The 17675-nt window shown below is 45.7% G+C and overlaps 1 protein-coding gene across 1 annotated transcript; it reads right to left on the reverse strand.

Annotated features, from left to right (window-relative positions):
* Positions 1-4338: 4338 nt before the first annotated feature.
* Positions 4339-15395, reverse strand: LOC309580952 (mycocerosic acid synthase-like; the record flags this gene model as incomplete). The annotated part of the gene is made up of 6 exons (XM_082295264.1): positions 4339-9897; positions 10183-10364; positions 10468-10671; positions 13367-13527; positions 14452-14605; positions 15335-15395. The coding sequence occupies 6 exons, from the start codon at positions 15393-15395 to the stop codon at positions 4339-4341; spliced, it is 6321 nt and encodes a 2106-aa protein (XP_082151390.1).
* Positions 15396-17675: the final 2280 nt, after the last annotated feature.

Below are 17675 nucleotides of genomic sequence, written 5' to 3' on the forward strand. Positions count from 1 at the left end.
GACCTTCCTTCTCTGGCTAACATACCTATAGAAGCCCTTCTTGTTATTCTTTGCATCCCCTGCCAAGTTCAGCTCCAGCTATGCCTTGACATTCCTAAATTCACAACCAGACTGCATGTCTATACTCTTCCCAGGATACTTCTTCCCAGGCACTGCTTCCACTGTCTATGCACTTGGTTTTTGCCCTTTATTTTGACCAGCAGGTCTCAACTATGCCAGTCTCTTGCCTTCCCTGCCTGATTTCTTGCACCTAGGGATCACTAGCTCTTGCACATGTGATAGGCATCCTTAAGGATCTGCCAGACCTGTTCTGCTCCCTTGTCCCTGAGAACAGTTTCCCAGGGGGTCCTATCGACTAGCTTCTTGAAGAGCTGGAAGCTTCCCTTCCTAAAGTTCAGGGTCCTGACTTTACTCTTTGCCTGACCAACATCCCTCAGGACTGCCAATTCCACCAATGCATGATCACTGCAGCCCAGGTTGCTTTCAATCTTGATGTCCCCAGTTAGCTCATTTGTGTTGGTGACCATCAGATCTAGTAATGCATCCCTTTTGGTAGGGCTATCCATTACCTGGCTCAAGAAGTTATCCTCAACGCATTCTAGGAGTCTCCTGGGTTGCCTACAGCTCACCATGCTACTTTTCCATCAGGGTGGTTGAAGTCCCACAGCAGGAAGAGCCTGTGAGCACAATGCCTCCTGTAGCTGGAGCAAGAAGGTTTTTTCCACAGAGTCCCCTTGAGCAGGTGGCCTGTACTAGACACCAGCTACGAGGTTCCCTTTGTCGCCTTCATCTCTTGTTTACCCACAGACTTTCAGCCTGCTCATGGTTGTTCTTCAAAGAGAGCTCTTCACACTCAATCCACCTCTCGATGTTGAACACAACCGCTTCACCCCTCCTTCCTCTTCTGTCCCTTCTGAGCAACCTGTAGCCATTGATAGCTGCGCTCTAGTCATGGGATTTGTCCCACCAAGTTTCAGTAATGGCAACTAGGTCACTGCTTTATAACAGCAGGTGGCTTCCAGCTCCTCCTGGCTATTGCCCATACTGCATGCAATAGTCTAAAGGCACTTCAGCTGGGATGTTGGCCGTGTTGCCTTCTTAGAGGAACACCTCTTAATTCCTTTGAGATACTTTCCTGGTGGCGCCTACTACTTCAGGAGCCCTTGGCTGATCTCCATAAGACTTCAAGTGTGGTCAGCACAAATCAGAGCCACTGGCAGAGGGTCCTGACGAGCACTCCGTCCCTCAGACCTTGGCTTGTCAAAGGGCAAGCCTGACATCATCGCCTCCGCCGCCAAGTCTGGTTCAAAGCTCCATCCGCGAACTCCCAACGGGGAAGGCGGCGGGAACGGTTCCCGGCCCGGCGCCGCCCGGCGCCGCCCTCTGCTGGCCGCGCACTGGCACTGCCGCCGCGGCGCACCCGGGACGTCCCCGCAAAAGTGTATCCCCGAGGGCAGGAAAGGGCATTCCCGGCCAGGGGATGGGCCTGAGGGGCTCCGGGGAGAGGGGAGGGAATGGAGGGGTTATGGGAACAACACACGAGTGAAAGAGAACACGGAGAGTAGAAGGAAGACCGTGACTCCTGGCAATGCAGCTGAGACACCTGCTCACAAATCTTCCCGGGCAAGTGGGCTGGAAGTTGGAGATGGCCTTAGCTGTGTTTAACATGGCTCACAGTACAAGCTGCTCTACTCATCCATCTCTCTCCCTCTGTCTCACAGACCTGCCCTTCTTTTGCATTATGAACATTTCCTTCTGTGAAGTTCGTCCTTTCCAAAGGGGAGTCAGCCAAGTACATTTTAGATAACCAGCATATTAAAGATTCAGATGCAAAGCAGGTGTTAAGAATTTGGCTTTCCTTGCATGAGAGTCCATACCCATGCAAGAATTAAAATCTTGCTGTGCCACAGGGAATATGTGAATTCTGGGACTTCCAGAGTAATTTTCCTTAGGGTTTCTGGGTAGTTTTACTGAGGGTAGCTCAGCAGAAAATAGCTCACCAGCTGGTATCCAGGAGAACAGCAGAAGCCTATGGAATTTCTCAGAGTGTGGGAATCGTCACAGGTAGAAGGGAAGATGTGCATGGTTAAACTCATCACATTATGCTCCTTTTGCATTCAGTGAAGAGAAAGAAAAGTTTTCATTTAAGGCCCTCTGCCTAATTGGACTTTATGTGTGCGTAGTTGCTGTAGAAGTTGTTACCTCTCCCATAAACTGAAGGGAATCTGGAAACCTGGTTCAAATGCAGATACCTGTGTTCTTGATCAAAAAAGCCCATCAGGCCCAGGCAAAGTTTACTCATGGGTAAGGCTAATGAGAGGGGTGTGGAGGCTTTCTCAAATTGGCCTGTAGAAGCCCTGAAGTTCTTGGGCTTCTTTATTACTTGTGACCAAGTAGTGAATTAAGCTGCATGACTAAATATGTTTTATTTGAGGAGTTTGCCTTCTGCAGCACATTGATCAGCTCCCAAGAAAAAGGAGAAACACCTGAGGAGAGCTGGGGGACAGGGTGAGACTGAGGGTGCTCATGGGGCCAGGATTGAAGACTTTGAGAATTCGAAGACTTTGAGATTTCAAAGACTTTCAGCCACTGCAGTACTGCAGGGACCTCCTGTGGCCAGTGGAAACAAGGCACTTCAACCAGCCCTGGAGATGGGGCAGGATGGGCAGAGTCTTCTGAGCTCAGAATTTGTTTAGCCTGTCCTGATAGATATTGTCCACCGACACTGTGAACAGGATATAGCTTTTTAGGAGAGCAGACATGATTTTTAGGCCTGTCTAAAGTTTTCCTCCAACTCAAACTATTCTATACATTTCCTGAAAAGTCATTAAAAGTTTTCCTCCACTTTGGACATAGGAGATGTAAAAAGATACATAAATTTTTAAATTCAATCCACTCTGTGATTAGTAAACACTTCCAAAACAAGCATAAGCATTTCCCCTCTATAGAACAAATACTTTACAATTCAGCTAGTGTACCATTCTTGCTCTGTTTCATTTCTCTTTGGAATCTCAGGGATGTTAACAGTGAGTCTCTAGGACAATGTTATTTGTGGATAATTTGGTGATGAGATGTGGAAGTACCTCACTTAGATATCATTTGCGGAGAAGGTTTAACACTAAATTTAACTTGCACCATAGGATTTAATACTACTAGCACGCCCTGTAGGAAAAGATTAATCTAAAATTCTGATTTCTGCTTGATCAAAGGCACTTATAACTTCTTCAAGGTTATTCTAAAATGCTGATTCCTGATTGATCAAAGGCATTTATAACTTCTTCTGTGTAATACAAACTACTATCCTCACTGTAGATTTACCTAGAATGATTTGGCCTGACCTGAAGAGACTAACTGAAGAGGATCTGTGTTCAAAGCAGTAGACAAGACTGTCATCTCCTAATGAATTTCAGGTGGTATATAAAGTCACAGGTAGTGAGTGACAGCATGCAATATAGCAGACGATATTCTGTGTTTGACTTCAATGCAGAGATTTTGCTGTTATGTGCAAAACGTAAGAAGATGCCTTCTTACAAGTATGAAAATTATATAATAAGATTTAAAACCGAATACAATGCTCTGGTTTTTAATCATAATACATTTTAAAGTACACTGGAACTTCTAGAATTGGATCCCTATTGCATAAGAATCATTAAATTTTTCCATCTGTGGGCTCTGCTTTCAAAAGTGTGAGGTAGGTCTCACTGGAAGAAAACATAGGCACATGTTAGGATTAGGAAAATTTAAGCTAGGGGAGTGAGTGAGGGAGAAAAACAATAAAATAAGACAAAGATACACTTTAAGTTTTGCTTTTTAAACTCTTCTACTATTCTTGTTTATTTCAGCTTTCATAAGATGGTTAATAGTGAAAAAATCCAGTTGCTTTACTGTATGCTTTGCAACTGGTACATTTTTAATAGTTTTGAAAACATAAGGAAAAAATCAAGTTTCATTTTTTGAGAAGAAACCTTGAAATTCACAACATCTAAAGGACTTTCAAAAAGATGCGGGTATTTATACACATTGGATAATCAAATTACTTGATAATTGAGTTAATATTTAAAAAAAGAAAAATACATAAAAATACAATAACTCCAAAATGATTTTATGCTTCTTTACATGTATATTCATCATGTAGAGGTACAAAGAGTAACAAGCCAAACAACTGACTGAAATTAACACAGCTAGCAGAATAATGACAGAGGAACCTGGTGTGGGTTTTCTGAGTCTATGCAGAAGAGGACATTCAGCATCACCAGAAGTCCTGCAATGACACATTCTGAGATGCTACAAAGGGTCTGAGTAATGTCAAAATTACACAATTCCTGACCAGGAAGATTCCTATAGCCAGCTCTCGTTTTCTGCACTTTCAACCGCAGCATTCTTCTTTTCAACTGTTCCATTTGCATTGCTTGTTTCTTCCAAAACTACCACTAAACTTGACAGGGTTGTGTGAGGATCAAGCAGTTTCACAAGAGGTATGTCCACCTTTCTCTCTTGAAAGACACGGTTCTGAATTGTCATAGCTAACATAGAGTCTATGCCCAAAGATGAAAGGGGTGTATTCATGGTTAGTTCATCTGCATTCACTCCTGTGAGGTCACTCACCAGTGAGGTGATGTAGTCCTCGGATTTGAGAAAGGCAGTCTCTGGGACTTCAGTTTCCTCAGGGGTTCCAATCTTGTTCCTGAAATCTTCTGACATAAGTGATACAAAGCGACTTTTGAGTGAAATAATCCGAGTGAAAACATGATGATACAAAGCTTGAAAGTTCAATTTGACGACAGCTTGCTGCGGGTTGTTTATAAGTAAGGTCTTCCTGAGATACTCATGAATTTCATGCACTTGCAGAATGTCTATGCCCTTGGATCCCAGGATGCTCTGAATGTGGCTTTGATTGAGCAGAATGCCAAGGTTCAAAGCACCCCAGTTAATGGCCTGGCCTGAAAGCCCACAGTTCCTCCGGTAGAGGCAGAAGAGATCCAGGAAAGAGTTTGCAGCTGCATAGTTTGTCTGGGTGGCATTGCCCAGAAAGGAAGTAACAGAGGAGTAGCACACAAAGTAGTCCAGCTCCTGGCCTCTGGTAGCCCAGTGAAGATTTAGGGTCCCTGCTACCTTTGGGCTCAGCACTTTGTGAAAGTCAGCCAGCCTCAGGACTTCAAGGTGGCCATCGTGCAAAGCAACAGCACTTTGGAATACACCTTTGATCGGACTCCCCACAAAGGTGTTGGCAATGGACTGGAAAGCCTTCTCAACATCACCGGTCAAAGTCACGTCACACTGCACAGACACTACTTTGCTCCCTTTGTACTGCTGCTGCAAAGCCCTCATCTCTTCTTGCTTCTCGCTGCTGGGAATTCTCCTGGAGAGTATTGCAATACACCCTCCTCCATTCTCAGCTATGAATTTCACCGTTTCAAAGCCAAGTCCAGTGAGCCCCCCGACTACCACATAAACAGCGTTCTGCTTGAACAGCTGCCTCTGGGGCTCGTACAGCGGGATATCTGAAAGCACACTGATGTCCTTCTGCCTTCTCAGGACAGCAAGGGGAACAGAAGTGCAGGTAAAATAGGACATCACAGAGTTTAGCCCTTCAAAGTTCTCCGTCTGCTGAAAAACAGAACCCGAGAGATGTCTAAACTGTTTCATATCCATGGAACTGACCCAGGCATGTACAGTCTTGTGCAATTCCTTTAGAGGTGCTTTCCGGAAAAGGCTGGAAACGACAAGGACATGAAAGCTGATGTTTTCATGATCAATTTCACTGACATTCTGGATGCATTCGGACTGCTGATTGCCACACACCATCACCACATCTTTAAGAAAGTACATGTGGGCCAGATCTTCCAAAAACAGTCTGTTCACTGGAGGAAGAAGAACAAGGGCATTGCACAGGTTGATATACTGGAATACGTTAGGAGCGGGCTTTGCAAGGACTGGTCTCCAACCCATTTCTTCTGCTGCTGCAGAAAGAACGTGGCACAAAACCGATGTTGGCTCTGTAGTTATAATACCCAAAGTTCTGCCATGTTTCCCCTTGGATAACCTCTGAGTGAAAATTTCCCATGCAATGATGAAGTATGACACACAAGGAACACTCTGGAGGAAGGGGAATTTCTTTGCCTTGAAACAAACGGTTGCTGGAATCGGAACTCTGGATGACGCAGCAGTGGGATAACATGAAACCACATGATCTCCCACTTTCACTTTTCTCACGTCAATGCCTGTTGCAGTGACTGTGCCACTGAAATCAAGAGCTAAAAGTCTGTGCCTGTCTCCCGCTTGTGAGTTCCAATACAGTGTATTACCAAAGCTGCAGCTAGAAACACTAATGGGAAAATAATCTTCTGAGTGGAGACAAATTTTATCCACTTGAATTTCAACACTCTCTTTGTCCAGCTGAGTAGCAGTGCCGGTGGATAATTCCCCAGACAAGTCTTTTGCTGCGTACGCATCACAAGTGTACAAAGTGAACGTTTGTGATTTCTGGAGAGATCTTACGGGTTGGTTGTAATCTGCATCTACAAAAGGTGTGCGTCTGATTTCGGACACATAAATCCTTCCCTGGCTGATGCAAACTTCTGGATAGTCCCCACCTTTGTATTTGACAAGAACATCTGCTAGCACTGAGATGTCCAGGGAAGTGGAAGAGCTGAGGTCAATCAACTGAAATGTGATTTCTGGAACTTCAACAATACAAGTTCTGGTCATGCCATATAATGCAAACCCACAGTTAACGTGGTCCACATATCTCTCCGTTGTTCTGTAGGTGATCACTCTGATGGAACAGCGGGATGTCTTCTCTCTTAGTGCCACCACTACCTGGCGATAGGCTTCACAGCACTTTGCCAACTGATCTACCGCTTCCCTTGGGAAGTCTTCATTTAACTTTTGAATTCCCCACAGGAAGAGGATTTCATCATAAGCCTCAACCTCTGCTCTCATTTTATTCTGTGTCTGGCCTTCCACAAGGCATTCCCAGTCTTCATACATAACATATCTCGAAGCAGGATGCAAGTACTTTTTGAGTTGCTCAGCTATCCCAAATCTGTCTGCAAACACAACGACTCTGGGCTTAAACCCCAGATGTCCAATTGTCTGTGAAAGAGAGACTTCTTTCCACTTGTTTTCAAACAGGAATTCATTGTCTCTGGAAGACGCTTCCTTCACGAAAGTGATGGCAACACGCTTGAGCTCAGCCAAGACAGAGCCGTGTTTGTCCACAAAGCATCCACAGACCTCAAGGCAGTTTCCAGTGGACTTGCTCATTCTCATATATATCATCATTTCTTCCTCCAGTGGGCGGAGCACCACCAGGCTGCCTATCCCTGAGGGAAAGCCTGCTCTGGACTGGAATGTCCTTGAGGTCAAGACAGCGGTCATCTGCAGAAAACAGTCGAGCAGCACTGGGTGCATACAGTAGCTGTACATGTCTCTGACGGTCTCCTCATTCACCTTTATGCTGGTTATAGCTTCCTTTAGCTCCTGGCAATAATGCACATCACTGAGCTGCCTGAATATGGAGCCATACTGAAAGCCAACCTGAGACAGTGCTTCATAAACCTCCTCTCTGCTAATCACTGACCTGCATCTTCGATAGATGGCTGGGAAGGAGATGCTGCTTTCTTCCACCACAGTTTCAGGCTGCTTTGCCACTTGGCCAGCAGCATAAACCGCGCTGGAGGAAGAGAGAACCTCAAAGGTTGTCATGGCTTTTTGCGGACTCAGCTTGATACTCAGCACTTGGGAACTCTGTGTGAGAACACACGGCGCAGAAAAACTGATACTCAGCTGGCAAGTGCTCAGAGGCACTTTAGGCCTTGAGTTGCTCATCACAGAGGCCAGACCAAGCTCCACATAGAAAGCACCAGGGACTAAGGCCACCCCATTGTTCTTGTGCTCATATAAGTATGGCGTTGTGTCCTGGGACACCAGGCAGCCAAACTCCACATTGTCACTGTTTATGCCATAAATCAAAGGATGACTGGCGCTGACACCTCTTTGGTTTGCTTGCTGGTGGATATCCAGACAGGCCATGAGTTTTTGGCGATCAAACTGATATCGTGGAATGGCCACCGGAACACTTTGATACCCGTTATAAAAGTGCTGCCAGTTGGGATTATACCCCAGTTCAAACAGATTTCCTACCAGAGTGAAGAGCGTCTGATATTCTACATCCGTTTGCAAAGAGGACATCACCTTTGTGCCTTTTCCTAGAGTTTCCTTTATGCTTCGCTGCAATGCTCGGTGAGGACTTATTTCCACAAACACCACGTTTTCCCTGCCTCTGGCTGCACTTTGGATGGCTTGTGTGAAAGCAACAGGCTCACGTGTATGCTGCGCCCAGAATCTGCCCTGAATAAAGTCGTTTTCAGATGCAGCCACACCAGTCAGTGTTGAAATCACTTCAATCTCCCCCTTCTGCTTTTCTAAAGGCTCTATTTTTTCTTCCAGCTCCCCAAGGATCATATCCATGCTGGGGCTGTGGTATGCAACTGGAACATTTAAAACATGAAGAAAGATGTTTCTCTGTCTGAAAGCTTCAGCTAAGTCTCTCTGGACAGCTTCCACAGTGTCTACACTCCCAGACAAGGTGCAGGAAACGGGGCTGTTGAAAGCAGCAATGCACACCTTTCCCAAATAGGGATGCAGGCGTTCAGCAATCTCTTCAACAGGGATGTTTCCAACCACCAGCATTCTGCCACTGGCAGTCTTTGCCTGCAGCCTGCTCCGGTGATGAATGACTTTGACTGCATCTGCCAGGGAAAGGTACCCAGCAATATGTGCAGCAGCAACTTCCCCCACTGAGTGGCCAACAGCAGCAATGGGCTTAATACCCCAGTGCTTCAGGAGGGAAGCTACAGCAACCTGCAGGGCAAACAGCAAGGGCTGGGAAAGCTCTGGATTCAACAAGTCCTTTGAGCTACGATTTCTCCCTGGCAGGAGGCTGATGGCAGCGTGCTGCTGAAAAAGGTCTTCTATCTCCTTACACTTGTCTCTGAACACTGGCTCTGAGCTCAGCAGTGCCTCACTGAACTCCTGCAGCGTGACACCATTGCCACAGAACACAAACACCAGCTGTGGTTCCACCTTGGACATGGCAGGTTCAGTGCTCGCCGCCAACTTGAGCTCTTGCTGCAAGTGTTGGAGGGAATTTGTGACAAACGCTTTTCGGTACCTGTAGCTGGCGTGGCTTCTTCTGCAGGCAGATGTATAGGCCAGGCTCGGGAGAGTTACAGAGCTCCTTGTGCTCAGCTGCTCAGCTGTATCCGCCATTGCCATCTGGAGGGACCTACGGGATGCTGCTGACAGCAGAACTAATTCCAGGGGCTTCTTAAAGGCAGGAAGAGCCTCTGGCTGCTTCACCTGCCTGACTACAACATGAGCATTGGTTCCTCCAAATCCAAAGCAGTTGATGCCAGCTACTCTTCCGTACTCACTGGATTCTTCCCAGGGCTCTACAGCTGTGGCCACGGCAAGGTTTAATTTCTCTGCATCGATGCTGCTCATCTCCTTCGAGTAATGCAAGGATGGAACAATCTTTCCATGATGCATCATCAGGAGCACTTTGATCAACCCGGCTGCTCCAGCAGCCGATTCCGTGTGCCCAATATTTCCTTTCACTGAACCGATTTTCAGAATGGAAACTCGGGAAGACCTGTTCTTGCTAATGACACTACCCAGGCTTTCAGCTTCAGTAGGATCTCCAGCAGCAGTTCCGGTGCCATGGGCTTCAATGTACTGCACAACTGAGGGATCAACATGACTTTCATAAATGCTGCGCAGTAACTTCTCTTGCTCTATTTGAGATGGTCTCGTGATCGGAGTCATGGACCTGCCGTTCTGATTGACCGCACTGATGTTTATCACACCCCAGATTTTGCTGTAGTCTTCCTTTGCCTGTTCCATGAAAAGTTAAATTTCTTTAATAAACTCATGCTTTCTCTGTAGAGAAGACAACAAAACACCACACCAAAGCCAAGAGCACACAGAATATGATGCTAACTTTTAAATGTGGGATCCTTTTCCTATGCTAGGGGAAGTGCATGAATGCTTAAGAAACGCTTCATTAATCTTAAGCTTGAATTGGAAAAACTTCTCTGGAAAAGAAGTTATTAGCGCTGAAGACACAAAATCCAGGCAAGCAACCAGTCTTATTTCAGGCTGCTTCACAAGCAGCCTTACCTTTTTCAGTGGTTTGAGGAAAACAACACCGCAGCCTTCTCCCCTTCCGTAGCCATCTGCCTTCTTGGAGAAGGGTTTGCTTATGCCCTCCGGAGAGATCATTTTTGCTTTACTGAGAGATACAAAGGTGCGGGGATCGATGATGCAGTTCACCCCACCACAGATTGCTGCCTCACAGTCTCCTGGAGTCAAACAGAAACATACTCATGTTGAGAAGGCCCAGGTGATAGATAGGAACAGTAGCAATCCTGATTCCATTGTCCAGCATCTCTTCAGTCCCGTTACCTGATTTAATGGCTCGCAAGGCGTAGTGCAGAGCAAAAAGAAAAGATGAACACGCAGTGTCAACAGTCAGGGACGGTCCAGTCAGATTAAATGTGAAAGAGACCCTGTTGGCAGCAATACTCATTGCTGTTCCAGTACCATCATAATGATTTATTTCACTCACTGCTCTGCTGGTTATGATTTCATAGTCTCGATTCATGAGACCTAGAAAACATCAGATTTGTGTCAAGTTAACCCAAGCCAACAACAGGCACGTACAGCTCGAAACCTGACGGCGTGTTTCGGTTTTCAGCGTTAAGACAAAACCACGTGGCATCCGTGCTCCTATGGTGAAGCTTTGCTCCAACACAAGTCAAAGGCAAAACTCACAGCAATTTCCCCTGGACTCAACTTACACAAACAGACCTAAAACTTGAAATTCCTACCCGCCCTGGAAACAACAGGCCTTTCCTGATGGCTTAGCTCACTGTGTGATGCAGCTAAGGTCTCTGTAGCCTGCCGAGACCCCTGTATCTCAGTTTGCGACGGCGTGGTTTAGTTCAGCTATGAGAATATTTATCAACAAGTTACACATAGCATAGCTTGGATATAAATGTACAAGACATTAGCTTCAATTCCTCAGATGTACCAAGTTAAAGGTCACAGCACAAACTACATCCAATACTTTGTATTTATCATCAATTTTCACACTGTGAGCCAGTAAGAAATAGAAAAGAAGAAGGGGGCCTCTGAGAGCAGTTGTGTCCTTTTTCTGGGAACACTATGCTTGGAATACCGTGGATCCCCAAGTCCACATGTGGAAAATGCAGCACCTGTATTCAGAGAGCAAGGAATGGTGCCCTCAGTGGAAGAAGAGCACCTCTCAGACTAAAAGGTAATCGAAAGCATTTCCCCTATAGGCACATCAGCCAAACTACCCCAGAAAACTCCTCCTTAAAGAGACACAGATTACACCAGCAATAATGTGCTGTTCCTCTAGTATTGTCTTTTAAATGTCTTCCAACAGCCCTCGGTATCATCTCCTCAGTAACTTTTCTGGTACTGACAAAAGCAGTTGGACAAGTGCACCCCTGTACCATTCTAATGTCCACAGGAGGATTCCTGCTGCTTTGAAAGGATATTAACCCCTACAACACCTTAACCAACATTATACTGGAAAACAGTATGCTGGGCAAAAAGGGTAGGCCTGTGTAGAAGCCCAGAAGATAAGGGGCTAATGTGTAGATGTCAAACACTGGCTGCCAGATACCCAGGGAGCCAACCAAGGATTGTCAGTAATAACCAAGAATTGTTGAAAGAACAAGAGGAGAAGGGCACCATGGGGAAGTAGGGCAACACTTTTCTGGGATAAACATTCCTTGTTCTGCTCCAGAGACACAACCACAGAATCAAATGGGTTGGAAAAGACCACTAAGGTCATTGAGTCCACCATATGGTCAAACCCCACCCTGTCAACTGGACCATGGCACTAAATGCCACATCCAGTCTTTCCTCTAACACCTCCAGGGACGCTGACTCCACCACCTCCCTGGGCAGCCGATTCCCATGTCCAGTCACCCTTTCTGTGAAGAATTTCTCCCTAATGTCCAACCTGAACCAATCTGGCACAGCCTGAGGCCATGTCCTCTCATCCTGTTGCTAGTTGCCTGGGAGGAGAGGTTGATCCCCACATCACTACACCCTCCTTTCAGGCAGTTGTAGAGAGAGATAAAATCACCCCTGACACTCCTCTTCTCAGGCTAATCACCCCCAGCTCCCTCAGCAGCTCCTCATTGGACTTATGCTCCAGGCCCTTCCCAGCTCTGCTGTACTTCTCTGGACTTACTCCAGCACCTCAATGTCCTTCCTGAATTGAGGGGCCCAAAGGGGACACAGGACTTGAGTTGTGGCCTCACCAGTGCCACATACAGGGGAAGAATCACTGCCCTGCTCCTGTGGTCACACTAGTGCTGATATAGGCCAGGATGCCACTGGCCTTCTTGGCCACCTGGGATCACACTGGCTCATGTTCAGCTGCTGTCCACCAGCACCCCCAGGCCCTTTTCTGCTGGGCCACTTTCAGACCACTCTGTCCCCATCAAGAAACAAAAGAGAGCATCATCACAGAAGTGAGAATGAAGCGTTGACCCAAGGTCAGTCTGGGCAGGGGAAGGGTCAAGACCTTTAAAGCCTCTGATGCATTTCCAGAAAAGACTGAAAGAAGGGACTGGACATGACAACTAATTTGCATAGAAAGAGAGAAACATGTCTTCAGGTCAGGGAAACCTATCTATAAAAAGGCATCCCCATCTAGGCCAGGGGGTGCCCCCAGGACACTGGACATGTCATTGGCCAGACTGATGCTGGAATCAGGAGTGGTTATCTCTTTTTCACTCCTTTTCTCTCTCCCTTTCTTTATCTCTTCCTTTCCCCCTTTTCTACCACCCTACCTCTTTATCCACAACCCGCTGCTGTGTGCTGATATAGCAGGTCAGTGACCAACATTCCAATTTCCATGCCAAGTGTGTAATTTGTTAATAAAACTTTTCCTGCAGACCTCATCATTTACGAATCCTGGGTGTTCCCTTCCCCTTAAGGGTGAAACGTCACAGCCTGGCTTGGGAGTATCTTTCCCAAGAAGGGCTGGGTTGGGGAGGCAGTTTTAACTCTTTCCTGCTTCACTTCAGTGTCTGAACACAGGAAGAAGAGCACCAAAAAGAGACACAGGAATTCTACCATGAACTCCCAGAGTCTCCTGGTAATTCTTACCAAAAGTAACCAGTAGTGCCATAGCACAGTAGCCTTAGATCTCCAGGCTAGAGCCAGCCTAGATCCAGCCTAGATAACATGGAAAGGTTATGAAGGAGTGCTCCAATCTTTGTGAGGTTTTCTTTTCTTTGCTGTGAAAGTTTCATCTTACCAATAAAAACACCTGTTCTGGTGCCACTGACAGATTCTACAGGAACTCCTGCATCCTCCAGGGCTTTGTATGTGCACTCTATCAGTAACTTCTGCTGTGGGTCCATGCGTTCAGCTTCCATATTATTAATCCCAAAGAGGTGGTTGTCAAATGAATTAAATCTGAAATGCACAGACCAGAATATGATATGACATACATATAGAAGATGCTTTTACTTCTAGACTTTTTGCAAGGAAAAGCATTTTTTGCAAGGAAAAGCAGAGCAGTAACTGGTGTTTAGGCCACAGGTCCCATTTCCGAAATTCAGAAGAAAATGTTTATAAACCAAAGATGTTTCATGTCCCACCACAAAATATGTCATTTTATCAATGATTCTGCATTTCAGAGGTAAGAGCCCGCTCCTACCCATTTTTATTCTTATAGTTATTGCACTAGTACCAACTGGATTCCTCAGATCATGACATGTGCAGAATGAGACTCCCTCTGCTGTAATGTGGTCATGGCCAACGAGTTATAAACAAATATTGTTTTCTACATCATTTTAAGCCAATACGGACCAATGCTTCACAATTTAAAACCAAAAGGTAGAGGATCAGCTCAGGTGTTTTCAAGGGATACCCATGCTTCTCCAACAATATATTCAAAATACTTTCAGTGGGTGTATGTGAGTGTTTGTCTTTAAAAGCACCTTCAGAATTGGCCCATGCTTACAAAAGACCAAGTCCAAGTTCAATCTTGTGTCCCAAAATCAGGTTTGTATGGCCTTCTATCATCTCTTGATTTCAGAGCAGGATTCAATAGCTAACATGGGACTAAGCACTAAATTAATTCTGGGTCCTATGATTCAACCTGGCCAAGTATCAATCTCAGGAGACAATAATGTTTCTTCTGTGCATGTCAACCTCTCCTTTGAATGAAGCTCTACAGCCTGAGGATTTAAGGTGAATGTGGAATTCAAATAACAGACACTTATGCTGACCTTAATCTGTAATCTGCTATTCTTCACACTGGTCACAGCCCCTGAACAGCTGTACCCATATCTAAGTACCACACAAACCAGAGGTGCAGCAGGGTAACACACTCACTCATCGAGAAGAGCAGCTCGTGTTGTACATATTTTTCCTGGCTTGTTATCATCTGGATCATACCATTCCTTGGCATTAAATCTCTCGGGGGGGATTTCTACCGTGCAGTTTTTGCCTTCCTCCAGGACTTTCCAGAAATTGTCAATTCCATCTCCTGTTGTACAGAGTTTTTAAAACAGATTAAATTGTGCACTCCCCCTCCCCGTGCAGGCTCAGAAATGCACAATCAGCTACAAGGACCTCCCACGTGTCAATCTAGGCTGCTCAAGAAGACTTGCCACCAAAAGAAGTGATCAGTCTTTGGTGAGAGGAAAATGAAAAAGCATGACTGATCTCCTCACTGCTTGTCTAAAAGCAAAGGAGCCCCACAAAATCCTTAACCACCTTCTCTCCCCGTTTCCCTACCATCTCACTGCATCTATTCTACATACTGTAATAAAGCAAGAAGCTTTCTTGGAGGAAAACCCAACCAGTTTATGGGACAGGCAAAGCTGATGGTAATGTCCAGCCCCTGGTCTGTCCTGTCCCTAGGCATGCAGAGTCCTGTAACAATGCACAATCACCCAGCCAGTGAACACGCAGAAAGTTCAAATCACCCCAGACCCATCCAGCTCCTTTGTATGAGTTTCGTGTGCAGCTCAATGCCCTGCCCACAGCCAGCACTGCAGCTTCTTCTGTCTGTCTGTCTGTCTGTCTGTCAGCAGACAGATTCAATCCAATTCGTTTCCACCACAGTGCCACCTTTCAAAAAGATCCCACAAGCAGCAAAGCAACAGATTCTGCTAGGGGAAAAACATGGTGTTTTCCTCCTTTTCAACATTAATAAAAGACTCTGCTTTTCAATGTCCACTCAGAGCCTGCTTTGCTTTTACCCCCGACTCACCTCCGGGAAAGTTGCATCCTATTCCAACAATAGCAACTTCCTCTGCAGTCTCAATCTCCATCTCCTGGGCTGCACAAGACAGGAGTAGTGTCAGTCCAGTCAAACAATTATGCATTTACCTTTACATAAATACTCGGTTAAAAGGTGAACTTCCCACAAACACACAAACTTCTTCAAAACTTGATTAATCTTGAATCATCTACTGTTGGTTGTGACAACAAACGGCACTTCCCACAAGTGACCTGAGCTGGACTATATTTTTCCTCTTGTCTCTACTTTTAGAGGAAAATCCCCATTTAGTTCCCCAAACTCTCTCACGCACAGACACTTCCTTTTTACTGTTTAACCTCTGCTAACAAAAGGTGAATCTTTTCAACAAATTAGATGGCAAAGACAAGAATTCCCTTTGGGATCAAATTAAATACCCCAGTATAGAAGTGAGAGATGATTTCTTTTTCCTTGATTCTGGGAAAGGAACTTGTCAGATGAGAATCAGTTCAATTGAGCTAATTAGAACTCACTAGGATGCCCACCTCTAAGCCCTGCAGTCCTCCTGGACTTCCTTCAACCCACAAAGAGGAGAAGATTCCTCTAGAAGGTTTTGTGGAGGATTCTTGGCAGTGAGGACAGATTCTCATCTGTGCCAGCTGTAGACAAATTTGGAGGAAAATATCTTCTGATAGAAGTCCACTTACAACCACCCCTGCCCCACCAGGTTCAGGAAAAAAAAAAAATTTCCTCGGAGGAAAGTGAAAGGAAAAAACTATTTATTTAACAGACACAGTGCACAATGGGAAAAGAATAATGCTAAATAATAAAACCTCTCGCTGTGGAGAGAAACCTGGAAAAATTTTAGAGTCCTTTCTGTGGGTATGGTCTCTCTTTCTCCCTGGAGCTGGAGTTTGGCATGGGAGGCCCCCGCTCTGGGCAGATGTAAAGTCTCCAGGTGAGGTTCTGATGTTCTGGTGTTCTAAACAGTTCCAGAAGAGAAGAAGAAGAAGCCAAAGTCCCAGGGAAGCAAAGGAGTTTAACTCTCCGTCTCTCTCCGGAGAAACAGCCAAAAAACTCGGAAGAAAAAAAAAGGGTGCTTCCTCTGCTCTTGCCACCGTAGAAGCACACAGAGGAATAGCCTCTGTGTCCTTGAACACAAACTGCTTTTAAAAGTTCACTCAGTTTTTTTCTCTCCCCCCTCTCGATCTCAGTTTAAAGGCACAGGATTAATTTCTGGCACAGGGAAGACAACAGGGAATACAGTATCATACAGTCACCGGGACATCATCTCAGGGATACCACAGCAAGGCCCAAAGAGCCTTTCTCAATCACTGACTGACAGTAGTGAAGCAGAGATGAGGCTCTTTTGCAGCCCCACACATCATTCAGAGTTATCATTTCTTGGAGGTTTGCTTGAAAACTGTGGTATATGCATTCTCCACAGAGTTGGTCTGCCTGCCTGTTGAGGTTCTGTTCCACACCAATTAACAGTCTTCCCTGTTCAGGTAAAATGAGTTTGTTTGTTTGTTGCTCTTCAGTGTATTGGGTTTGTTTTAAACTCAGACCATTCACAATAATGCATGAGACAACAAAGGGATTTGGAATACTTCCTGGCAATCTGCCTCTCCCTAAAATCTTGCTTCTATAATCCTGTAACCTTAGAACGACCCAGAAGAATCTGGACAGACGCATTTTTGCTTTACTGGAAGAACAGTCCTTTAGAAGACATTACTCTTCTAAAGAGACTTTATGGAAGTGGCAGAAAGGCACATGAACTGTGAGGGGGGAGTCTGCTGCAGATCCAAATAAATCTGCACACATAAATTGAAGCCTCTTTACCTTGAACTGCTCACCCACTCTAGACGGTGACTGTGTAAGGATCTCCTTAAATGGGAGATGAGTGTCTAAGTCCCTGTAACAGTTACTGGAGGTCTGGTCAATAAAGGCAATGAGCACTGTGGTGGTGCATCCCCCTCCCTTCTTCAGGCCACACTGTGATCTGAGACATGCTCATTAGGCCTCGGCCTTGATGAACAGCACCTGGGCTCAGCTCCTGTTGAGCTTATCAGAAACACTGTCTGCTCCCAGGAACTGCTGCTGTCTAGTGAGCTCCAGGATTTTCCATGAACAGCCTTGGAAACTATTTTCCTTGCCTGAATGGCATAATATCCCTGTTCTCACACTTTCAAAGAAACTGTGCTGACCCAAAGTGTGGCCAGGTTACAACACTGTTCTGAATAAAGCCCACTCACTTGCAGCCCTATAAACAGCAGTCCAAAATGAGTCCTTCTGGGCTGCAGTGGGCTGCGACCAGTGACCTCCCTCCAAGTGGGGCCTCTCAGAGTCAGAG

This window comes from Coloeus monedula (genome assembly GCF_965178545.1).
Source record: "Coloeus monedula genome assembly, chromosome: 1".
Taxonomy (NCBI): domain Eukaryota; kingdom Metazoa; phylum Chordata; class Aves; order Passeriformes; family Corvidae; genus Coloeus; species Coloeus monedula.